General features: G+C 44.2%; 1 protein-coding gene across 1 annotated transcript in view; it reads right to left on the bottom strand.

Moving 5' to 3' along the window:
• SYNE3 (spectrin repeat containing nuclear envelope family member 3) overlaps positions 1–26,485 on the bottom strand; it is a 99,695-nt gene that overhangs the window by 52,807 nt on the left and 20,403 nt on the right. The window contains exons 2-5 of the mRNA XM_054972210.1: positions 17,271–17,348; positions 7,104–7,261; positions 2,983–3,155; positions 1,295–1,604 (exon numbers count right to left, since the gene is read on the bottom strand). Coding sequence (XP_054828185.1) covers positions 1,295–1,604; positions 2,983–3,155; positions 7,104–7,247 — 627 coding nt within the window. The 5' untranslated portion in view covers positions 7,248–7,261; positions 17,271–17,348. The remainder of the gene's footprint in view (positions 1–1,294; positions 1,605–2,982; positions 3,156–7,103; positions 7,262–17,270; positions 17,349–26,485) is intronic.

The following is a 26,485-nucleotide window of genomic DNA, read 5'->3' as shown; positions in this document are numbered from 1 at the left end:
GCATGAACAATTTCTTGCTTGACCTAGGGAGACTTATGATGCGGATACTCCAATACACCAGCAGAGTTGCCTGTTAACTTCGCGGTGTTGCACCAACCAACTGGTGTTCCGTTAATGGGAGAGCTGTTGCACAAGAGACAGCGTTCCAGACTGTTCAAGGCTGTGCAGCTGTGATCTTTGTCACTATGCTGTTTTCAAAATGATGATATGCTCCCACCCCACACTCCAGTCCTGTGCCTACCTGGGTACCGGCAGCACCTAAGAAAGCACTTTCCCACAAGCATGTAGCCACAATATTGCTAGTGCTATACCCTGTGCAAGTGGAACACATCGCAGGATACAGTGTGGTTTTACTTGGACAAGAGGCCAGTGCTAAGTTAAAAAAAAAGTCCTTCTGCCACTGAAGTGGAATTTACTTTGTCAGAAGAATCCCACAGAATCCATGCCACTACACTCTTTTGTGAATAACCCTGCTTTAAACTGCTACATCTGTCTCATAAGATTTGTGTACAGCATGAGTTTACCACAATCCAAAACTCCATTGAATGGTAAGAGTTAAATCATAGAACAGGTCCGGAAGGGACCAGCATTTACTCCAAGTGGCAGCATACGCGAAAAGATAAGATCCACCTCTCATACCCATACCACAGGTTATTCAATATCATTCAAACTTTGTGAAACGAAGCCGTACCATCTCAAGTGCGGGTCAGAGGCCCAAGGAAGCTATAGCATGACTCCTGGTTCCTCATTCCAGTTCCCTATCGTAGGAGTATTATGAAGAATAGGACAGTTCCACAGAGAGCCAGTTTGGTGTAGTGGTTAAAAGTGGCAGGACTCTAATCTGGAGAACCAGGTTTGATTCCCCACTCCTCCACTTGAAGCCAGCTGGGTGACCTTGGGTCAGTCACAGCTCTCTCAGCCCCATGTACCTCACAGGATGTCCGTTGTGGGGATAATGAAAACACTGAACCACTCTGAGTGTGGCACTAATCTGTCCTGAAGAGCGGTATATAAGCAAAAGGTTGTTATTATTGTTGTTATTGTTTGTTATTGACATTAAAGGGCCATATTCAACTAGGAACTGGAAGCATCCCTATATCTTCATTGAGGCTGTGACCCAGTGGCTCAACTGACTGAATTTGTTTGTATGTGGGTCTATTATGAAAACTGTGAAGTGGGAGGAAGGGATATCAGAGGAAGGGATATCCTGAAAACGGCAGAGAAAAGTGGAGGGAGAAGATCCCTGCAACTGCCACTTCGATGCCATTCCTGTTTCCACCTTAGTTTTTCTTACCTGTGCTTCGGTCTTGACTTCTGCGTATTCCGCCTTCATCTTTTTCTGTACATCCTCATCTACACTAGGGTCTCCAATCCGATTGTACAAAGATGTGGCTTCCTCCAATAGCCTTTCCAGAAGGGTTGACTGATGGATGACATCATTGAGCAGAACCTGGGCGTGGTTCAGTTGCCACTGCTTCTCCTTTAAGCCCAGCTGTAGCTCTATGTCAGGCTCCAAGGTCACCTTCATGTTATGAATCCACACACTAAATTCATCTTGAGCCTTCAAGTATTCACTCCAGTGCAGCCACACCCACTCAATACGGCTGTTGAGGGAAAGAAGGAAAGCTTAAAATGCTGCATGAAGTGGTGATTGCCAAAAGAAGCCTATTATCTGGGGGGGACCAGGGTCAGATTATAAAAGAAGCTTTCTGCCACAGCAATTCTGTGGCACCAACTTGCTGATCATCTTTCCTAACATGTATTGTCGAAGGCTTTCACGGCCGGAGAACGATGGCTGTTGTGGGTTTTCCGGGCTGTATTGCCGTGGTCTTGGCATTGTAGTTACTACAATGCCAAGACCACGGCAATACAGCCCGGAAAACCCACAACAACCATCGTTTCCTAACATGGATGGAGCTGTCACTATGGTTGGTCCTATGGAACCAGCTAATACCTTTTGCTTAGATTACTGTATGCCTAGTCTTTATAAAAAAATTAAAAGCTAGTACACATCAACAAATATGGCAGTAGTGTCCATGGTTTAGGTTGCAAAGGTAAGGAGGATGGTGCAGGACTAGAACTTTAACATATGACCCTTCATAATGGAGAACTAGCTGGTAGCAAGATGATGACGACGACGACAACAACAACATTCAATTTATACACCACCCTTCAGGACAATGTAACACCCACTCAGAGCAGTTTGCAAAGTGTGTTATTATTATCCCCACCCTATGAGGTGGGTGGGGCTGAGAGAGCTCCTAGAAGCTGTGACTGACCCAAGGCCACTCAGCTGGCTTCAAGCAGAGGAGTATGGAATCAAACCCAGTTCTCCAGATTAGAGTCCCGCCACTCTTAACCACTACACCAAACTGGAGCGTTCCCTATCCCATTTTCACAAGGGATGAACATTTCATATATATAAATTTGCTTCTGAGATTAGTGATCTAAATTATGGGACAAGTGTTGCAATCATACTTTTACAGTGAAATCCTAAGCAGAGTCACTCCAGTTTAAGCCCTGAATCTGCACCACTGCTGGCTTGACTTCCTGCTCTACCTTTAACCAACCCTGATTTAGTTCTCCAACGGCAAAAAGGAAAGTTTTTCAGATAGTATAACTCTAGGAAGTAGTAATGATATAAAGAAGTCACAATCTAATTCATGTGTACCTCTTGTCACAAATAAGTACCTGCTTCAAAGGTACTGTGAAGGTTAAATAACAAGGTCTAAATGTAATAAAGGCTTTCTGAATGTTTGGGCAATACAGTGTTCATTACTGGAGTGTCACCTTTCACGGAAGGCGTCGTACATGGCTCTCAGCCAATTCAGTTAGGAGGCCAATCAGAGGAAGGGATATTCTGAAAATGGCAGAGAAAAGTGGACCAAGTCAGCCATTTTCAGGCTGACTGACTTGGAGATCTGCCCTCAGATGTGAAGTATCCTAGTGGCGCACCTGAAGGGCAACACTTAGCCATATTACCTGTGACAGTGAGTAATGTATATGGCGGTTTCTTCCCACATGGCTTTAACGTCTTTTAGTTTGGATAAAACCTCGTGCTTTTTGTCCTCACTGAGGCACCGAAGGAGAGCGTCGGCCTTCATTAGTACCAAGTCCACCTTCAACCGGCCTTCAGGTTCCAACTCACAAATTTTCTGTTAGGAGGAAATCACACATCAAAGTTAAACCATCAATAAGTTTTGAAACTGTATTGTAAAGGAAATGTGAACTTTATTTCCATTGACAGAATTGTTTTTAAAGATGGACACTTAAATAGCTTGAAGATGTGAGATATCTGTCCTGCTGAGCTGCAGGCCCAATTCTCATGGCATTTTGAAATCCCCTACTTTAGGTTTTAAAATGGCGATGGCATCACTATGTTGGACAGGAGGATGCGATCACATCTAGTTTGGCCCCCTTATGTTGTTTCTCCACCCTGCCCCCCACTAAGCAGATGTTAGCCCCCCAAAGGAGAAAAAAAACAGGTAACCTATTTTTTTCTCTTCTATAGCTAACAGCGACTTGTGGGGATAGGGAAAAGGTGTGTGCGCATGGTATCTACCTTGTAAACAATGGGGGGAAAGAGGATGCACCCTTCCCCTCAGTGCCGCAGTTCCTATCAAAATCATGCTCTCATCCAGTGCCTGCTTTTAAATTAAAACTTTTAAAATAGTGATTGTTAAAATTAAAACTTAAAAGGGTCATGACACCCAGTCACAGCCCTCTCACATCTTGCCTACTTAAGGTCTAAGGATGGGAAACCCTGCATTTGATTTTAAAAAAATTCCTCTCATTGTATGCAAACACTTAGTTCATTCATAGCCATGCTTTCATTAGAAGACGTTTAGCCAGAAATTCATTCCAGAGTGTTAGTCCATTGCAGCAGAAATAAACAAGTCGTCCTGTGGCACCATAAAGACTACTAAAATTTTATTCTAGCATAAGCTTTTGTGGTCTAGAGGCCACTTCATTGCATGTGAAGAACTGGGATCTAGTCCATAAAAACGGCCTGAGAAAGGGGTGGCTACCATGTTCTGTTCTTGGAGTGCAGAGGAAAGCAGGGCTCTGGATTCAGCCTCCCTCTCCCCCCACGAGCAAACGATGAGGCTCTCATGGATAGTGGGGGGGGGGAGATAGTGGGGAACAGCCCAGGCTGCTATCTGGGGCTTTGGGAACTGTGACTACAGAGCCTCTTTTGCTGCCACGCAAAGAGTTGGATCAGGGCAATCGGTATTGTAGAGACCATTTGGTGGAACCCTAACAGATTTTAAACAATAGTGAGATCCCTTCTTATATCTATATTTCTAAGCATCTACATCAATGTATGCTAAGCTACCAGAAAACTGGATCCAACCTGTTTTCCCACTGGTGAAAAAGGAAGAAATGGGTCCCCTTTGATCACCAAAAAAAGCTATGCTGAGGATCGTAGGACCTGCTCGAACAAAAGCCATGTGGGGCAGGCAGGGTCTCTGTGATGGAGGGGAACTGGTCAACACTAAGTGAAAAGTTGGCTGGATCCGATTCCTAAAGAGTAATTTAAAGGCTCAAAAACAGAAGCCAGCTTCTAAAAAAGAAACAACATCTGTGTGTGTGTGTGTGTGTGTGTGTGTGTGAGAGAGAGAGAGAGAGAGAGAGAGAGAGAGAGAGAGAGAGAGAGAGAGAGAGAGAGAGAACCAGGTTTTCAGATGCAGATTAGCAAATCCAGGTGCACGAAAGTGAACGGTGTGGCATTCAGAAGAGGAACACAAATGTCTATGACCCGGGATCACCTGGTGGTGCAGAGTCAGAGAAGGCAAACAGGCGCGGACCTGAAAAGCAACTTGCCTGGCAGACCATGCACCACGCTGCGCAATAAATCAATTCTTTTAAAGAAAAGAGAGATGTAACATTTAAAAAGAACACAGAGTGGGTTTGTCAATCACAGTGTGAGCTAGACTTCCTCCCCGCTTTGCAGTCTGCACAGCATTCTATCAAACTGGATAGTGGTTTTCCTGTTGGTCATACAACCTTCCCCTCCACATACTTCAAAGCAGGCTTTGCTTTTTTTTTAACTCCCCTGATAAGCATTTTAATGTTTATTCTTATCCCATTTTTAAAATAAAGTGTTTTAAAAAGTGTTATAGAACTTCTAAGAGATTGGGGGGGGGGCAGTGATCTCATGGGTATTAGCCAATTAAAGCCATCCATAGTTGACTTTTCCTACACATTTCACAATTATGGAAAAGGCAGATTTGTACTGAATTTAGTAAAGGTTTTTCCAAAGTTGTTCTACTGCTCTGCAAATGTTACGTCTTTTCCTTTTTAGGCTCCTTCCTTGCTGCCACTTCCACAGTTCCCGAGTTCAGAAGGGGAATCTATAAAACTAACTAAAATTCAGCAACTGGCACATAATATAAGGCGACAACAGAGAGATCTATAAATAAATCGGCAGCCCAGGATCCAGAGCTCATTAGCATTTCTAGTGATGGCGAATAATCAGCCTTGAGAAGATTGATAGCAACGCTGACTTTTGCATTTTTCATATATATTTTTTTAAATTGCGTTTCTTGGCTGGAGTTTTCATTAACAGGTTAGCAGAAAATAAATCATAGGAAGTAAAAAAAAAGAAAAAGGAGGAAGTATAAACATCCTAGCTTGGAAAGAGAAATTATGGAACCAGTTTAGTTAGAGTAATTTCTGTCCGTTACAGTTACAGTGGATAAATATTAACATTCGCTAATTTACTGTGCAATCCTAAACAGACTTATACCTGGCTAAGCCCTTTGAATTCAATGGCCTGAGAAGGGTAAACTGTTTAGGATCACATGGTTAATCGCTAATGTAAGGTTAATAAGAGACAATCATAGTACAGGGATGAAAAACAATAACCTGGCTGGGGATAAAAGTCCAATTAATCATTCACTGGAGTACACAGTTCTTTTATAAGAGACTGATTGAGGCAATGGAGATTTTTAGGAAACACTGCTATGAGATGGGTCTGTGGCAACTGAAACGGCCATTAAAAAGGACTGACCAAACTCATTGTCTATCAAAGCCAGTTAAATAGAATTTCCATATAAAGAGGCAGCATATATTTTAATGGCAGATTTAGAGGATGTACAAAAATGGGTGGGTTTCGTCATCATCATACTCTGCTAAGAGTAATTTAGAAGCATCTGGTTGGCAGGTGAAAACAGAAAACTAGACCAGGTGACCTTTGCTCAGTTAGAGCAAGGCAAGGCTTAAGTTCTTATCTGAGGCTGGTTTCATTTCTTGTGTTGACACTAATCCACAACAAATAGAAATAGGATGATGGACATGGATGGCTAATCACACTATTAAAAGCTATATCAATCTCTACATATGTTTCCTGCTTCAATCCATCACCATTTTGACATGTGTTGGCCACGCGGTGTGCAAATATTCAAGACCGGGTATCATATTGAGCAAATAAAGGCCAGTTTTTAGACACAAAGTGGGGGGGGGGCTGTGTTTATTCATGTCTTCCTGTGTATGTGTCAAACAGAATGGGTCTGTGTCCATTTTTAACAGAGAACTGAGCCCATGAGTGAAGGAAGCTAAAGCCCCGCCTTCTCTGAACTCCGTCGTGTGAAGTGTTTTTCTTCTGCCCCAGCTTGTTTCCATCTGAGTAGAGCTTGGAGAAAAGTTCTTAACACCACAGAGCGCAGTGAAGTAAGGTATGCAGTTGTCAGGATTGAGCTTCTTTCCTCCAACCACACTATTTCCTGTTTGAAATAGAGCTCCACATGCGGTTTACATGTACAGTTGCCAATCTCCAGGGTGGTGCTGGAGTTCTCCTAGAATCACAATTGATCTCCAGACTGCAGAGCTCAGTTCCCCTGGAGAAAATGGCAACTTCGGAGGGCGAACTCTTTGCCACCACATCCCTCCCCCGGAAACTCCACCCTCCCCAGGCTCCATCACGAAATCTCCAGGAATTTCCCAACTTGGAGCTGGTAACCCTCTTTATGAATCAATAAACATGTATCTTCCCATTGAGTCTAATCCGATTCACCGAATGGGAACTCACATACTGATTGCTCATAATCACAGCTCTGACAATACTTCCGAAGCCACATTCAACAAGGAACATCCGTCTTTACCTCCGTGTCCCTGAGCCTGGCCTCCAAGGCCGGCCGAGGCCCCTTAGTGTTGTCATTGATCCTCAGTCTCTCCTGGATGGTCTTCATCCAGTCTATTGCGTTCTCCACACTGCTTTCGAATTCATCCTGTGGCTGCTGGGTCATTGCATTAGAAGGAACTGAGTGAAGGAATGAAAAGAGGAGTTCAGAAAAGTGACTTCCCTAAGTCATGTCTATAGTTCAAACCATGCCAGTGATGCTTTTGTTTCCATCGGGGACAATTTGCTCAGGACCCCGATTGCTCTGATACGGTTTCATTGCTGACGGTCTCCATGCAGGGAGCAGCTGGAGTCTGCAAAGACCGACTCCTACAACCAATTGAGAGGGGAGGGCGTGTGCTTGGGCGGATTCTGGAAGCAGAGGCGAGCCACAGGCATTTGCGCTGCAGTGATCCTCGTGTGCTCAGCAAGACCGATCACGAGTCTGAAACAAACAGTCAGGGCAAATGATGGTGTTCCACAGAGAACAGAAAAGCCATTGAATTTCGCTTTAAAGAGTCCTTTTTTATTATTTGCTTTCTGGTCTCCTGCTAAGACACCAAAAAAGGACAAAGTCACACCTTTATTATAATTTTACATATTTCAGGGATGATAATCCAGCATTAGAAGGCATTCTCAGAGCTCAGTCTTAGAGATCATTGATAATTCTTAATGTAAGATTCAAGTCCAGTAGCACCTTAAAGACCAACTAGATTTCCAGGGTATGAGCTTTCGAGACTCAGAGCTCCCTTCATCAGATACATGGAGTGAAAAAAGTCTAAGTGGTATCGAAAGAAGAAAAGAGGGCAGGGACCAGGTGGCCATTTGTGTACCCAGCTGTCCCAAAGGACTATCCATGTGCTACATGTGTGTATGCCTTTAAGTAAGCCATCACAAACTGGTTTGTTTCCCTCTTCAAGACATGTATGGGAGAAGCCTCAGTTCCGTTCAGTTCTCTGTGCTGAGCTATAGCAGTCTATGCATGCAAATGTTCTTCCCCATTGGGAGCATTACAGAAGCCTATTGTTGGAACTGCTCAAGTGTCCTGTATGCTGCTGACTGACTGGAGAGGTAAGCCCACTCCTACATGCCTGACTCCAGGGGGTCTACAATCCATCCACCCAACAATCTCCTCCAAGTAAGAACCTACACCGGTAGTGGAGGATTGGTTTATCTTTTCTATTCTCCATGCACATAACTTAACGCTTGATATAGATGCTTCATATAAGCAGTTTATAGATGTTCTAAAGGAGCAGAATAACCAAGTGTAGAGGAGGGAGTGGGATTATGGTGGCAAGTTCTGCTTCAACAGACACATGTTTATTGCAACACATGTATAGCACTGTACATGCATACAGGGCAGTCAGCCATTATCAGGAGGGAAATCTGAAAAGGCAGAGTTCCCAATCTTGTGCAGCAAGCTGTATACATATACAAGTGCACATGAATAAATGTTATGCATATGGTCTAATGATAATTAGGAGGTCTAGAGGGCATTGCTTGCTGCAACTCTCTTGCTCCCTCCATACACATTTTTTCTACTTCCTTAGATTGTCCAAAAAGGGCTATAGTGTCCCATAATTCATGTGATTCTTCTTAACCATTTTTTAAAAAGGGCAGAGATGGCACAGATCATGTGCATGTGGAGCTCATGAAAAACCAGTGCCATATGTCATCTTTGGTATATGATCAAAAGGGTGGCACAGTCTTCACCTCCATGCACAGAGATTCATTGGGCAGGTTGGTCCTACTTCTTCAGCTTCCATAGCCCCACAGACTCTGCAGAGCAAGAAGAATGTGGCAGAGTCAAGAAACAACAGACACAATGCTTTGCATATGCCGTTTCTGTGATTTAAGCAGGATATGCGCTGTAGCTGGGAATGTGGCAGAGGTCGCCTGATTGCCTGGCCAGCGCCCAACCGCAATGCCATGTCCTGCTTTGGGCCAAGATTATGCACACAAAAGTTCATGCCGATCTGTTCTTCTCTTGCCACTCTTCCAACTTTCTGATGCAAAGCGTTACAATACAAATGTCTCCCAGGCATGTAAAGGTCTGAAATCTGTTACAAGCTAACTTCGCTTCATGGCAGGGTTCAGTTAGGGACTGAGTGCTCAGCGAAGCAAAAAGGAAAGTTTGTGGAAGTTTAGCCTGCCTGTAATAAGCCTTCAGGAAAGAAAGTGTGGAAGTCTTTGACTGTGCAACTCTGGCTACGACAACTCTACAATCTAGAATTTACCACCCCAGCTGCTCTACACTGCTGAAATGGGGCCTCTGAATTGCGCTTGATGGATTCAGCCATTTTTGTCAGAACTGATCCCCCATGAGCGGCATTTTCCCAACCTTCAACAGAACAGCATTTTTCTTTGCAGAAAGCCACGATATGATGATTTGCCCTCCCACACTGCAGACCCCCATTTTGCCCTCCATGCTTTTCTTGACCACCTTCTGACACCTCAGGAACAAATTTTCAGAGTGCTCAGTGGGCCACAGCAGGAAGGAGAAGGAGGAACGTCTGGTTCTCCGAACTCCACAGATGGCTGGATATACTCCAACATCTCTGTTTTAATATATGATGGTCTGATTGCACAAAGTGCTAATGAACCACCCAAAAACCCTTCTATATTAAATATGTGCACTTATTAATCAACAGAGAATTGGAACTCCACCAAGTCAAAAGATCTCCTTCTGTGTTCTGTTTACACAAACACAAGACAGCAGTGAAGGAGAAGGTTACAGCCAATGTCATGCTGTGATGGTGTCAGCCTAGGTCTGAGGACACCTTGGCTCAAAGCCCCATCCAGCCATGAAGCTCTCAGGGTGACGCTGGGCCAGTCACCCTCTCTCAAGTCTAGCCTCTCTCACAGCATCTTTGTGAGGAGAAGACGGAGGAGAGGAGAACCACCCTGACCTCCTTGGAGGTTGAATAAAAATCTAAAATCTAACACCAAGATAGAAGGAAGATACGGGCTTGAGTCATGTTTCCCAGTATCCTTCAAGAGTAAAATTCGAAGGACTGTTGTCTGAACAGGCCCCTTAATTGCAATGTCAAATGTGGGAGGGGAAATTAAATAGTTATTCCTTTCAGATGGTATCTCTAGCATGCTCCCAAGTACAAAAGTCCATGGGAAATCATATGTGACCTTAAATATTTTGCCTAACCACAGAATGCAAGAATCTTAAAGAAAACTTCCTTGATTGCTTCATTTCCCACTTACTCTGCACACAATCACTTTTTAAAACAGCCAGTTGTCTGTTTGGCTTTCTACTTCTTTTCCTTTTCCTTTTGGCACGTGCGACCTGACTATTTTTAGCTGTGTGTGAAACTACTGTTCAAAGGACACACACAGATCATATCAAGCACATTCCACTTGTGGCTGGTTTTTCTTCCTTTCTGAGAAATATTGACAGTTCCAAAGCCATTCCCTCATCCCCACCCCTCACAATACAGCATAATCTTTTGTCCATATTGCCAGCTCACTCTCAAATATGGGGTATATTGACAATGTTTATGCTTTTAAATACCATAATTACCATAAATATGCCAGGAAGTTAGGATTACCAAATCCAGGTTGGGAAATTCCTGGAGATTAGATTCCTGGGGAGGGCAGGGTTTGGGGAGGGGAGGGACCTCTATGGGGGTATAAGGTTGCCAGCCTCCGTTTCCTTGAAAGCTGGGGGTGGAGGTCACTATGCAGGCGGGAGGTCCTGATCCATCCTCTTAGATGCACGCTCTGCGCATTCTGGAGGCCCCAATGACATCACTTCCTGATTAAAAACGGAAGCTATGGGGACTCAGTGGGCCCAAAATCAGCCTCAAACATAGCTATGTTTGGAGCTGATTTGGCCCTGCTGACAGGGTTGCCAGGTGTCCAGTTTTCACCAGGACAGTCCAGGTTTTTTTAGGACTGTCCAGGGGAAATATAGTTAAAATACTGGACACCTTGTCTATCTGGCCCACTTGCTCAGCATCCTGTCTGCTGCCACCAGGACAATGAACAGCCACTCAGCCTGCCTGGCCTCCTACCTTATGCTGCCGCTGGAAGAATGAGTGACCATCCCAGCTGCCCTGTCGTCTGGCCTCCTGTGCGGTGCCACCCAGGAGTGCCAGGCCAGCTCACCTGCCCTGGAAGTGGAACAGTGTGATAAAATTGCTCCAGTAGAGAGGTCATCGTGTCATGCCAGGGAGTGCATATGTGTTTTGCCTTTGCACGAATAACATTTCTCAGGGGAGTGCCACCTCTCCTCTCTAAGGGGTCTGATAATTTTCCAGACTCATCTGGCAACCCTTCCTGCTGATACCCTGTAGCTTCCAATTTTCAACTGGAAGAGTGTCATCTGGAGAGCGTGCTTGTGCCATTTTGCCATGTGCTCCAGGGGCTCCTGGCGTGCCTCCCCCCTCCTTTTACTCTTGCCAGCCAGGTGAGTGAGGACAGGGGGCAAAAGATGGGGGTGGGAAATCCAGCCCCCACTGTGGGGGCTGGCCTCCCTGTTACGGTACAATGCCAAAACATCCATCTTTCAAAGCAGCTGTTTTCTCCAGGAGAACTGATCTCTGTAGTTTGGAGATCAGTAGTAATTCCAAGAGATCACCAGGCTCCACCTGGAGGTTGGCAACCCTACAAGCAGTACAATGTTATATTCTAACTATGCACAAACGATGTGTTCTATGTTGTTAAAGAAAGAAAGATACTGTATATGTTTAATTTCCTCCCAGTATTTCCAATCCCCCTCATAAAATGAAGAAAAATACAAGATTTAAAATAAAATAAACATAAATAAATAATCTCCTTTCCTCCCTTTGTTTAACCGTGGATGATTCCACCTGCAGGGTTTTCTTGGTTTCAGCTTCTCTAGTCACACATATTTTTTCATTGTTTCTGCTTAACATTGTGCACCATACCTACTCACATTGTAAACAGCCTGTTTTTTTCTAGTAAAAACTTTTTTTTTAATGTGAAAAAACCTGATCTTTCCTGATATGGGCATTGTTGGGATGAATCCAGAAAGAAATGTACGCCGTGTTTGAACGAAACTTGGGGTCTTGAATGCTACTTGGGGCCAAGTAGCAATTTTCCATGGGCCAGTTGGCTAGGAATTCTGGAGGTGTTTTGCCATCTTCTGGGCATGGAGCAGGGGTTAATGGGGCAGTTGGAGTTGGGGGTTGGGTGGTAGCTGGGAATTTCCTGCATTGTGCAGGGGGTTGGACTAGATGACCCTAGAGGTCCCTTCCAACCCTATGATTCTATGAAAGGAAACGCCCCTTAATTTCTTTCCTCTGTATTTTCACTGCTTGGTTTTAGGGTTGCCTGGTCCCCTTTGGCAATCAACAGAAAGTGGGGGTGGGAACTTATTGGAGGGGGTAAGCTTCGGCTCCGTGAAACTGCATCACTTCCAGCATGGCTCAGGTGTCATGCCATAGCTGATTCTTTAGCATGGCCCAAAACTGCATATTTTGGGGCCAAAACTGCTACTTTTTGGTTCCGTTTCTGGGTCAGGCCCAAAGTGACATGATTGCATGCAGATGGGGATTGCATTTGCCCCTATTGCACTGGCCTGCCTCCTCCCACCGATCAGCAGGCAAAGGCTTTAATTGCTGGGAGTTGGTACACCATAAGCAGGCACCTAGGAAGCCTACTTGGTGTCACAGACTCCAACAAAATTGAGATGGGGGGGATCAGGGCAACTTTCTACATTATGACAAGTGGCAATTTTTTCTCTCTGCTCTCTCTTGATTATCATTTGAAAAGTTCCTGACCTGCTCTCTCTCTTTCCTCCAAGCAATGGGAGGCCAATTAGGCTTCTCAATGTAGATGCCAGCAACGGGATATCCAGTTGCTTCCTCTGGAATTACCAGACATTGCATTATTCTAGAGCAGGGCTATGCAAATGCGATTTTTTTAAAAAAAGAAGTATAGAATTATGCTATTCTTGAGCTGGGCTACCAAAATTTTTTAAGCAGGTGTGCAGAAAATTATGAGAGCAGCATGACAACAACAGTGGGGAATGAAATATGCATCTGGTGTGAAAGGGAAAGCCTGGCTAACATAGGGGGAAAAGGGATTACCTTGTGACATGTGGAATCTCTGTTGCAAGTGCAAATTGAGCAACAATCGCACTTGTAACATGACTACCATGGGAAAAAGCTCTTGTGTGGAACCAGCCCTTCTTTTAACATAACTTGCTATTTAAAGTCTTTGTGAACTACAGTGCTTCACACATGGCTTACATTTGCAATGTGCTTTGTTGTTATTGATAACATTTGGAAACTGTAACACAAATTAAAAAAATAACAGGCCACAGTATCCATTAATTTTAGAGGTCTTGCTCATGGCACAGGTGGCTAGGAAACAGGACATTCAAGAGGATGCTATTTTACAGTTTAATTATATTGACATTGCTGCAACTATCTTTGCCAAAATATCACAACAGCTTTCATCATTAATATTTGCAAAGCAATCCTGAGATCCTTGTAAAAGGTCATTGTTTATGTTCTGAATATGTCTGACAAGCATTATTGCAGCCGTGCTCTCCTATCACCTAAGCAAAGAGGAGACTTAGGTTTGCTTATGGGGAGAGAAGGGAGGGGATGGATGTGAACATGTGTCAGACTTCTCCAAGCACCTGGAATGGGAGGCACACCTACCAGTGGGGCGGAAGGTTCAGCGGTAGAGCATTTGACCCAGGTTCAATCCCTGACAACTCCCATTCAAGGCTCAGACAGCAGGTGACAGGAAAGGCCTCTGACTGAGATCTGGAGAACCACTGCCAGTCAGTGTAGACCTTCATGGCCTGACTAACACAGATACATGTGCAGAAAATGTTTTACCCAGTCTGAGAGAACATCTACATTACAAATGTACACTGGTTGAACTGACATAATCCCTCACCCCCTTTCCTAGCCCTGCCAAAGAATCTTAGGAACTGCATTGCTGGGAAGTTGCTGAAGTCTGACCCGACATGGATTGATGACTCCCAAGCTGCATTGGTCGAGATCCACGAGAGTTATGTGGATTTGGATCGGCTTGGCTAGCTGAAATGAGGCCTCTGGTCTAATTGTCTTGCTTAGCATTCAGTTGTTGTTATGTTTGTTTACTTGTAAGACAGTAACTCCATGGAACATCGAGACATTAAAACGGAGTACATTCACCCAGGGCACAATTTTATGCTCAATCTCCTCTTCCATTTTCAACTACTTATCCCTCTTGACCCAATTTCTCCCTGAAATCCAACAACCTATTTCCTTTCCTTTTTTAAGGAATTTGGAGACAGTTTCTAATCAATTCCGTTTTGATCCAAGAGAAATTCAAAGAGAGGAGTGGCAGGAAAAGAGTTTCTGCGAAATTTCAGAATTTTACTCTGCAGATGCTCAGCAGGAGGCAACGTCTTTCCAAACCTTCCTATCCTCCTATTAGAGCACCACCCTGTGGTGTGTAGCCTAAAACAGCCGCAGGGGCTGAAGTTACAAAAGGGTGCATTGATTTCTCTTCAAAGAGAAATCCCTCTTTTAAAAGACAAAAAAGAGAATAAGAGGAAATCAGTGGCTATATCTAGAAAAGTAAATCTCAGAAAAAAGCAATTCCCCACCCCAAAACAACACTACAAGCTACTACCGCACACAAGATCTCCCTGGAATATTGACAGGACAGAATTCAGGATGGTGATCCAGACAATATTCTGCGTATCAACTATGAATCCCAGTTGGACCCTCCCTATATCTCTTTCTGTCTCACACGTATAAAATAGGAAAAGAAAAATCATATAACAATTCAAGAAAAAATAAAAATTGGAACCCACGCATAGGTTCAGATCCAGGGGTCAGGCAGCAAATCTTCTCTACTCCCCCTCCCTTGGCAGCCATTTCCAACCCCGGAAAAGGTGATTCCTGTGGTTTTGAAACCCATGTAGAGTAATACGCACATGGGGCAACTGGCAGTCTGCGGTAAGAATGGGTCAGGGGGTGATATCCAACCAGCTTCACTGGGACAGAACTAATACTGCACCAGAAGAAGCTGCCTGCCCGTGCAGCTAATATTGCATCCCATTATAATTTGCTCAATGTATGAATTTATGAGACTGAGAGATCTGTCTTTTGGTGCTACACCTCTGAAGATGCCAGCCACAGCTGCTGGCGAAACGTCAGGAACTACAATGCCAAGACCACGGCAATACAGCCCGGAAAACCCACAACAACTATGAATTTATGAATAAACAAAGTACTGCGTATCTCCCCCTCAAAATATTCCTCTCAAAGCATTACTGATTTTTCTTAATCTGGTTTCTAGACACACTGCCTGTCCGTAACCGCACTGCTTCTTAAATATACATTTAAACCAATCTTCCGGACTGTATAGGCTCCGAAATCGCTTCAGCATGTCTCAGATTACCCCATTTCCCTCGCTTTATTGCCATCTCAAAACAAATTCTTATGCAAATATAAAAAGACAGGGATAGAAGCATGTTGTAGGAAATTGCAGTTGCTCCTCGTTAGAGAGTATTTTCCAATTACTGAACTGCGACAAGCTTTTCATAGCTCTTCCCATTTGGAAGCGATCAGGGTTCCAGATTTACTTCTGAGAACTGTAGTCAAAATAGGCTGGAGCGTGTCAGATTGTATATACAGGCAATAACACAGAAGTGCCTGTGGTCCAGAGGATTGTCTGGTTCTAATGTTCTGAGGTAATTTTCATAACTGTTAATGCTACACTGGATAAAGGCACTTGAGGGCAGGAGCCAAGACGCAGGTTCTACTAGGCTGCTCGAATGACCCAGGAATGCCACCCCTTCTTGGTGGATATCAAATGAGCAGACTCACTGATCTCTACAGACTGGTTGTTCTTTCATTCATGACTGATCTGCGGATTCCTGCCCAAAACGTCCTTCACAGTGGTTTTCAGACATTTTTGTCTTGAAGAAACCCATTCCACATCATCTTGCTGGCCAGGAAACCCCTATATGTCTGCCATAGAACTCCTGCATGTTACAAAGGACCCAGGGGTGCATTTTAGGGACTACTGAAAACTGGCTCAGTGTGTTGCCCTTCACAATCTGTGTAAACTGAGCCTATGCTACACCTAATATTACTCTAAGGCTCAGCATTTCAATAATAACAATAACAACAACATTTGGTTCATATATTGCCCTTCAGGACAACTTAACACCCACTCAGAGCAGTTTACAAAGTATGTCATTATTATCTCCCCAACAATCACCTTGTGAGGTGGGTGGGGCTGAGAGAGCTCTGAGAGAGCTGTGACTGATCCACAGTCACCCAGCTGGCTTCAAGTGGAGGAGTGGGGAATCAAACCCAGCTCTCCAGATTAGAGTCCTGCTGCTGCACCAACCCAAGAGAAGGCATAGCAGGGGACAGGCTGACATTTTGGACACCATTCCTGACCTTATTAAGACATATCTGATATGCTAACTATTGAAAATGAAGTAGTACATTCTCAGTACAAGAGCTACACCCTATAATTCCACTGAAGTCAGTGGGCTTAGAAAGGTGTAACTCAGAGCGGAACTACAAGTGACAAAAGGCACAAGTTTGACACTTGTCAGCTTCCCTCAAGTTTTGATGGGAAATGTAGGCATCCTGGTCTTGCAGCTTGGCTCTCTGACTGCTGTCCAATGGACTTTTCAACTGTCACTTGTCCAACATTCCGCCAAGCTGCCTACATTTCCCATCAAAACTTGAGGGAAGCTGGCAAGTGTCCAACCTGTGCCTTTTGTCACTTGTTGTTCCGCTCTCAGTTTAGGGTGGCACTGTTAGGATCTAGACAGATGTGAGAATTTAACAAAAGGACAATGCAAAAATATTTATTGCACAAGAAAGCACTCACATATATGCCATACCTGTAACAGACTCCTCTTCTACACACACTCAGCTCATCAAACCATTGGCATTTTCTGATTGAACACATGCACAAGAAGCTGCCTTATCCTGAATCAGTTTGTTGGCATATCAAGGTCCGTGTTGCCTACTCTGACTGGTGTCAGCATGCCAAGGTCACACAGGCAGAGGTTTTGCACATCACCTGTCCCTGGAGATGCTGGAGATGGAGGCTGAGACCTTCTGCAGGCAACACTCCCCTGATGAACTCTCCCATCCCCTGTTCTTCTAGAACTACCAGTAAAATATTGCATGTAACTTACCTTCAGCCTTCAGGCTGCAACTTTGATACCTCTCTACTGAAATGGTCCAAACTAGGATCCCAGCTTCAGTTCAGTTCCCTAAAACAAGAAGCACGTTATCAGCCTATCACAAAAAAGCACACATGTTTATAATTCCCAGGACTGGACTTTAACCATTCCCTAAAGATTCTATATCAGTTGAGACAGGAGGAACTGCATTTACGCGATGCCGCTTATTACAGGCAACAATGGACATAAAATGTTATCTCTTTCTCACGGGTGCCAATAACAGGCTACGTTCATTGAAATGTGTCTTTTATTTAGAAAACTATTTCTTGAGAAAATGGAACAGAGACATGTAGGCTTAGTTTTCATGAACAATTGAGAAAATCCAGGGCTGTTCCATTTTCAACTAGGGTTCCTATTCCCCTCGGTGGGGGATCCCTCACTCCCAGCCTCCTGGCCAGGGTGGGGAAGGGAGGCGAGGGGGAAAGTCAGGAACACCTCGGAGTGCGCTCCTGTGTGCTCTGGAACATTTTTGTGTTGTGCTGGGAATCAAGTCATTCCCGGCACAATGCAGAAGTGTTCTGGATCTCCTGTGCACTGCATGCAACTACTCCCATTGCGCTGCCTATGATCCCCCCCCCATCCCCCAGTTTGAACACCGGGGAACTTGGCAAGCATATTTTCTACTGCTACAGGAGATTCACACAACTGAAAGTTCCTTCATACACAAAAATGTTTCTGGGCTCATGGAAAACTAGATACTAGAAAACTAGTACTGCTCCCAAAATTTGAAAATAACGAGCCTGACATATAACTTTGCCCAGATGAAATACTCAATTGTATTTCAAGCGGAGCTCCCTCATCACTGAAGAATAGTGTTTTTAAGAATATCACCTTTTTGCTAGTTTTGGCCTACATGGTGTGCGTATCTCAGACTAGGCACTCAGAAAGGCAGCAGCTACTGTGCACGGACTTGTTCGGACCGTAGTTTTCAAAACAGTATCCTAGCTTCTTACTCTCATAGTCAGTTGCCTAGAAATTGCAAAAATTATGTGTTCCACCCCAGGGGAACGGCATACATAATTATTTGTTTGTTTGTTTAGAATATTTGTATGCTGCTTAACGCAAATTACAATGAAAAGCCACAATATTAAAACACAAGCCACTAAAATGCAGGCCCTTGGACACAAGCCATGGGATATAAGCAGCATAAAAATTATCCATAAAACAGAAGCAGACCATTATAAAGTTAAGATAAAACCCTTAACTAAAAGCCTGGTGCCTAAAAGAAAGTAAAGTAGGGACCAGGCGAGCCTCAAGGGGGATGGCATTTCATAGGTGCGGTACCACCACAGAAAAGGCCCTGTCTCTAGCCACCACCCACCTCACTTCTGAAGGTTGAGGGCACACAGCGGAGAGCTTGATAGGCAGATCTCAACTGGCAGGCTGGAGATGCCTTCCATTATGATAATTTCAGGTAGTTAGCTGTGTTAGTCTGCAGTAGCAGAGTAAAATGGTCCAGTGTTACTTTAAAGACTAGCAAAATTTATTTCAGCACTCCCTTTTGTAAGACTTGCTTAACCAGGTGCACGGGGTAGAGAGCTATACCTCTATGCTTTAACAATGGGATCTGCTCAGAGCCAGTTCCAGGTTTTGGACAGAGTGCCTGGGGCCCTCTCCCCTGCTGCTGCATGCCCCGCCGTATGCCCCTCCCACCACCCATGTTCCCTTCCCTCACTCACAAGCCCTCCCAACAACACACATGCTCCCCTCCAGCAGTACTGGACAGAGCATAAAGCTGGGACTATAGGTGGCTGGTCGGTTGGGTCACCAACTCTGGAATAGGAAATTCCTGGAGATTTGAGGGGTGGAGCCTGGGAATGGCAGAGTTCAGGGAGGTGAGTGAGGCATAGTGAGATCACTTTTCAAAGCAGCCATTTTCTCCAGGGGAACTGATCTTTGTCCTTTGGAGATCAGTTGTGATCCTAGGACATCTCCAGCCAACACCTAGAGGCTGGCAACCCTACAATCAGCTTGTGAATTGAGTGAGTGGGGGTAGAAAGTGGAAGTAGTGGGCCCTGCTAGAAGCTCTGGGCCTCAGCAGCGGTCCCACCTTGCAGTATGCTGATACCAGCCCCAGATCTGATTATCATGCTTCGCAATGCACTTTCCTAGATTAAATCTGATTTTATGTTTATCCTGTTTTGCTTTTCTGTCAACAGCTGGGAGTGGTTCTCATCCACTCTGAGTAGACTGATTACTTTTTTCATTGGATCTTGTTTTTCACTGACCCCTTTTTTGTTGTTTGCAGTTTTTAGTAGAAAACGTATCCCTCTAATGGATGCAATTCATTGATCTCTAACTCATCAAAGTGCGCTTGCGTGCTAGAATAAATGTTGTTAGTCTTTAAGGTGTTACTAGCCTCATGTTGCACAATGTAAATGTGATATATTTTAAAAAAGCAGATCAGAAGGAAAGGGAGTGCCACAAGTTTGCGCAGGCAACATTCTGCCTTCCCCACCCAACCTCCGTGCTACAATTTCCAGGTGGCAGCATGAGAACTAGCATGCATATTTTCTTTTTAAAAAGATGATTTAGAATTCTCCGGAAAAAAAACTGTTCTCAAAGCATTTGCTCATGCCACTGGCAGTTGCTCCGCCAGTTGAGATCTGAACCACATAACAACTAAACATCATTTCAGAAAACAACAGAGAAGAGTTCTAACCTCGTCCTCTTGCTGAGGTGCTAATTTTCTACATGCAGGGGATTTTTGTGCAGAGTATTAAGTTGGAAATGGTCAAATGGGACACCCTAGACAGACATCTACTACTTCATCCACTGTTTTGAGAACTAGGTCTACAAGCACAAATATTTGGCCTATTATTATTGATATACAAGTACCAGTTAGGATTAATTTTAATATTTTGCTATAAATATGGTGAAAACTGGCGATATTTAATAAATCTTGCTGGTTAATTCCATTTCCTGATTAATTCCATTTCCTGTTTCCATTTTATGAATTCCCCAAACGTATCAAGGGACCGAAAACTACTTCTGCTATTATTACTGCTTATACCACACAAGCTGATTTTCCTTTCCTATACATTGTTCACCAGCTCTCTGTTTCAATGTCCCAGCAGCACTAGTTTAAAATGATCCAGAAAAGATGAAACAAGGACAAGAACAAACAATACTGGTAACAGAATTCACTGCATGCATTCCCACCACAGTCCCTGAAAAGCAGAGAAATAACAGCTGAGCTATATTACAGTTGTACAGATGAAACCAGCCACAGACTTTGCAGCAAGGACTTTCCCCTGTTGTGACCGTCCACTGAACCCCTCCCCCTGATATAGTGTTCCTGGGTGGGGGGGGGGGTCATTGGGTCTCAGGAACAACACAGAGGACAAAGAGGTCGCCTGCATTAGGAGTGGAAGCCAGTGGAAATTGCCATGCCACCTTCCAAATATCTAAGTCCAATCCACATGGCTTTCTTTGTGGTGGTACTAACTGGTACCTTGGGTGGGTGCGGGGGGAATCATCCAATTACTGGGGAGGGGAAGGGATGAAATGTCTCTTGCCTGGTGGAAATCCCTGTGTCCAGCCCCTTCCAGCCTCTTACCCCCCCTGCTCAACTGGCCAGCAGGAAATGGCATTTGGGAATGCAGAAGGAAGGCCTGTAGGCACATGTGCAAAGCATGTGTGCACCTGCGTCCCCTGGCAACGTCATTCCTGGCACCACTTGTCACTTTCCAGTCATGCTGAAAATGACATCATCACCGGGGGACACAAATGTGCATGCACAGGCCCCAGCACCCCCTGCTTCTGTAACAGGGGAATTGGTGGAAATCGGTGCGATGAGTATTGGCACTCTTTTTAACAGCAAAGAAATCACTGTGAGAGTGCAATTAAATTTTTGAAACTATACATTCCAGTGCATGATATAAACTAGTCTGAACCAGACTTAAGACTATTATGTTAGAAATCTATTATTATTCTGAACATTTGACGTTGTCTTACACCTCTTGGCCCCTTTTACCCAGTGCTCTCCAGATCCAGAGGCAAAGAAAAGTCTTCAGCATCTGCTACCCAAACTCCTTTAACTGGAAATAGTGGGGACTGAACCCAGGACTTCATGTGGTCTATGGCCCTCTTCCTAGAGACACACTACAGGTACATGACATGAATCACAAAGAGGGTTTCCAACTCCAGGTTGGGAAATTCCTGGAAATTTGGGTGTACAGCCTAGGGAGGATCTGGTATGGGAAAGGAAGGGACCTCAGTGGAGTATAATTCCGTACAGTCCACCCTCTCTATCAGCCATATTTCCAGAGGAACTGATCCCTTTAGTCTGGAGATCAGTTGTAATTCCAGGAGACCTGGCCTCACCTGGAGGTTTGCAACCCTAATCACAAATGGCTGATTTGGGACACGAAAAAGCTTCTTATTTTCTCCAAAGTGATATGTACATGACCATATGGAGAGACATCCAATGGCTGAAACCATCTTCTAGCTTCCTCCTGCAAATCTAACCCTCCATTTTCATTGTTCTACCCGTGAAAAATAACTAATTTTAAGAGTCTGCTCAGACTTTATTTCATCTTGGAAATTAGCAGAGCCCTAACTTGTAAAGCTCAATCATTTTTGAAATTAAAATGTAATAACAAGCCCTCTAGAAAAGCTGGTGCCCCATAACAAAAGATACTGGCAAGCAGAGTCCTCCAATTAATGTCATACTAGGGTGCAAAAGTATATGCAGGATGAAAACGCACAATCATAAACATTTTAATGTGTTCTCATCAACACCACGAGGGCATTTCTTACATAGGACTCTCTGATCAGATTGCTCCAGGGTTTAAAAGTTTGGAATGATATCAAAGCACCATGCTCCAAGGTAATTAAAGTTGCTACTACACAATCCAGCCATTCAAACCCCCTTTCATAACCGTATCTGCCCTGAGCCAATAATGTGCCTTATGCTGCAATACAATGCTGGCATAATTAACAGCAATTATGCAAAGACTTGCCTGAATCCCTGGAGATACAAATCTTTGTACCAACCAACAGCTTCATCCCCAGGTTGTCTTCTTCACAAACCAACTGTTACAAACGCCACATTGTACAGAGACGTTCTTCTGGCCCATTTGAATATGTTTCTGGAGTTTAGTAAAATAAGCCCTTTTCTCGTGACTCATTTTTCCCTGGGTTTTTGCTGCTTTCCATAGATTAGTCACCCACCCTCCCACTGCGCATATAATGCCAGGCACTGCAGGTCAGAGGCTGAGAAAACATCTGCTTTCAATTCCAGAGACTAATTCTTTCAAGTTGATGAGATGGTACATTTAGTTCTGCAACAAAGCTGGAAGCTCAATGCTTTAGGCCTGGTCTACAAATGCTGCAGAACGTGGTTGCAGAATCCCAAGAAGGCAGAATGGACGTGAGGATTTTTAATGTCCCCTCCCCACCATGGAGAACCAGTGCGGTGTAGTGGTTAGAGTGTTGGACTAGATTCCAGGAGGCCTGGATTCAAATCCCCATTCTGTCATGGAAGTTCACTGGATGACCTTGGGGCATTCACTTTTAGCCTAACCTACTTCAAAGGGCTGTCTTGAGGATAAAATGGAAGAGGGGAGAATGAAGTTGTAAGCTGCTTTGGATCCCCATTGGGACCCAAACAAGGAAATAAAAGCTCAGCACAAATTTTAAAACTTAATGGTTCGTGGAGAAACTTTCTAGCTCAGTTGTTTGTGTGATGAGCTAGTTTTCCACTTAGAAGGAATTATTACTATAGGGAAACTCTGAACAATGGAATTCACCACCTGAAGTAACCCAGTTCATTCTACCGCTGCAAGAAAATATTTGCAGCTTGTCCCCTTTTTGGATCTACATGGTCAGATGCATCCTTTACATGATTGACATGGTTAAGAGTCTGCTTTTTGAGCTGACATGGTCAGCAGCAGCTATTAGAGAAATGATTGCAATGATTGCATTGGGCAGTCATCAATGGCACACAGAGACACTAGTAGTAAGTCTTAATTCAAAAATCTCCATTTGAGTCCCTCCTCCCTTTCATCTCTTTTAAAATTGGAGGAGGTAGCAGACAAATTGGGGGCACAGCTGATGCAAAAAAGCGCTGTAATCATGTGAGAAAGCAGGATAACCATGGAAGCATGTCCAAAAATCCATTCAAACATGTTGGAATGGCTCTTTGAAAGATCAGTTCCCTGCTCACAACTGTAGAGCAGGATGTGAGCCAAACCAGGTGCTTGAACATGCTTACTTGCAGGGCTTTTTTTCTGGGAAAAGAGGTGGTGGAACTCAGGACTGCACAATGACATCACTTTGGGTCAGCTGGAACAAGGGGGGGTTAAAGTTTAAATCGCCCTCAGCAAAAATGGTCACATGGCCGGTGGCCCCGCCCTCTGATCTCCAGACAGAGGGGAGTTTAGATTGCCGTCCACGCATCTAAACTCCCCTCTGTCTGGAGATCAGGGGGCGGGGCCACCGGCCATGTGACCATTTTCAAGAGGTGCTGGAACTCCGTTCCACCGCATTCCTGCTGAAAAAAAGCCCTGCTTACTTGTATTAAATGTTGGACTGGCTATTTTATAGTAGTAGAAAAGAGCAAGAGTCCAGTAGCACCTACAAGACTAACAATATTTGTGGTACAGTATGAGCTTTTGTGAGTTACAGCTCACTTCTTCAGATCTGAAGAAGTGATTCACGAAAACTCATATCCTACCACAAATGTTGTAAGTCTTATAGGTGCTACTGGACTCTTGTTCTTTTCTACTGCTACAGACAGACTAACACAGCTACCCACTTTGATCTGGCTATTTTATAGGTATGCACACAGTCACAAACCGTATTGTTTTGCTATATATGCCGACAAACCTGCCTTATACCAGACACTGGCCCACCTATAGACAAGGTCACCAGGGTCTCAGCAAAGAGTGGCCTTTTCCAGCTCTTGCTATTTTTGGCAGGAAATGCAAAGAATTTAACCTGGTACCTTCTGCATATGCCCCCCCTTACAATCTGCCACTACACTGTAATAGCATTGAGGCTGGATTCGAAAGAGCTTTGTGCTAACAGAAGGACAATTCCTTTTCAATGTAGGGTTTTGAGGACATGGTAGAAAACAAGCAGCATTCGTAAACAGATAGTAATTTATTACAAATATGTATTATCTTCCTCTTAGTGTATCATTCCCAAGGTGACTTTCGATGATTACAATATGGCAGTCATGAATTAAAACCTGTAACAGACCTAACAGAACCAGCCACAGAACTTCAGCACCTCCATGAAAAGCATAAAAGAACGATTTGAATGATTCTACTACATGGGAGGACCAATCCCGTGGGTTTTGCCCCGTTAAATTCCCTGCTTGGAGTGATTGGCTGCTTCTCAATCTGATATGCCGCACAGTATAGCTGTGTTTCTCTCAAGATACAAATTGGGAAAATGGCAGGATTTAGAGAATGCAGCCAAATAGGCAGTCTCTCATATATAACAGGGGAAGTTGCTCTAGAAAGTCAAAGCTTGACCAACTCTTAAGAATAAATTCTTAAACTTTTTCTTGCATCAGTTGTGTATTTTGGAAGCAGGGGAAGAGTAAAGAGAAAAAGAGAAAGAAACAACTGCCAGGAAATTGTGAGCAAGAGGGAAGACCTCTCTCCTTTAAAACAGCCTACTAAGATTAGTTTAATGAACAGAAATATTTGAAAAGAGGCTGTATCGGGTGAGTAGTCATAATAGCTCAAGCTAGGAATGCAGAAGGTTCTGAACTGAATCGCTGCTATCTCTGGTTAAAGGATTCCATGCAGCAAGTTATATCCTCCCAGGATGGAGGTAGCTGTTTCTGAACTCTATGTAGACGTAAAGGCGATACCTTCTGGGTTCTTCTCCTGCTAAAGTGAGGTGGAGGAAAGCTTGGACTGGCTCAGAGCCAAGCTACAAGTGACGCCTGACACAGGTTGGACACTTGTCAGCTTCCCTCAAGTTTTGATGGGAAATGTAGGCAGCTTGGCGGAATGTTGGACAAGTGACAGTTGAAAAGTCCATTGGACAGCAGTCGGAGTGGAGAGCCAAGTTGCAAGACCAGGACGCCCACATTTCCCATCAAAACTTGAGGGAAGCTGACAAGTGTCCAACCTGTGTCAGGCGTCACTTGTAGCTTGGCCCTCATTGCTTCAGGGTAGAGATGTTTGCTGATGAAGTAAATGGATGCCAGAAAACCTACCCTGCTGAGGAGCACTGGGTTAACTAAATCCAGCATGTAAGGCACCTTCATTAATGTTTTCCACCATGACCGCAGCAGCAGCGTCTCCCATCCCACCATTAGTCACGACACCTCTTGAAACCAGATTTTTGCTCTTTCGCTTCCTGCTCCTTCTGGTCTGTCAACTAGTTCCTGTTCGGCAACCATGTGTCAGATACGATAATATCAAACAGTAATCCCCACACAAGTTAACCAGTTTGTTAGATGGTGACCTGAACTCTACTGAGTTTTTCGGGGATTAGCACTATTTAAATCACCTTTAAACAGAAGCATCCCGCTGAGAGCTACGCTTTTGTTTCAACAGATTGCTTTCCAGTCGGACAGCGGCCTGCTGGCCTCTGTCTTCAGAACAGTCCTTTTGGGAGTACGACAGGAGGGAAAACAACCCCATTCTCTCTCTCTCAGACAAATGAAACTGACTCATTCCCTTCTCATCCATCTTTATCAAGAACACTGTTTTATTAGCGATGAGTTACTGAGCTAACACAAGGTTCAGGAGGCACTGATTTTTTCCCTTTTTTTGCAAAGTTTTGCTTTTTCATGCTTTTCTTTTGCACTGGGGCTGTTTCCAAATAAGAGGGCATAGCCACGATCTCTTACTGGGAGAAGCAGAATGAATCTGTAGCAAGTAATCACAAGTTTGTGCTCTTGCTTAAGCGTGCCAGACGTGTTATGTTGAATCAAACTATGGCCCACTTCATCCATCATTCTTGGTAAGAATCCCAGTTCACAAATACAAGCAAGTGGTCCATTAGATTAGTGGACTCTAGTTTACTTGCTACCCATCCCTGGCATTCAGGCATCTCAACTGAGGCAAGGATTCGAACCCCAGGTTTCCAGCTGACAGTTTATGTACATAACCACTACATTGCACTAGCTCTGGATTAGAGCTCAATGCTTTACTTGAACAAGGACTAGCCATGACAGCCTGTTTTGCCCTGGAATGGGT

This window comes from Eublepharis macularius, chromosome 2, assembly GCF_028583425.1.
Source record: "Eublepharis macularius isolate TG4126 chromosome 2, MPM_Emac_v1.0, whole genome shotgun sequence".
Classification (NCBI taxonomy): domain Eukaryota; kingdom Metazoa; phylum Chordata; class Lepidosauria; order Squamata; family Eublepharidae; genus Eublepharis; species Eublepharis macularius.
The sequence above is the reverse complement of the archived record's forward strand: the minus strand, read 5'-3'. Positions and strand labels throughout refer to the sequence as shown.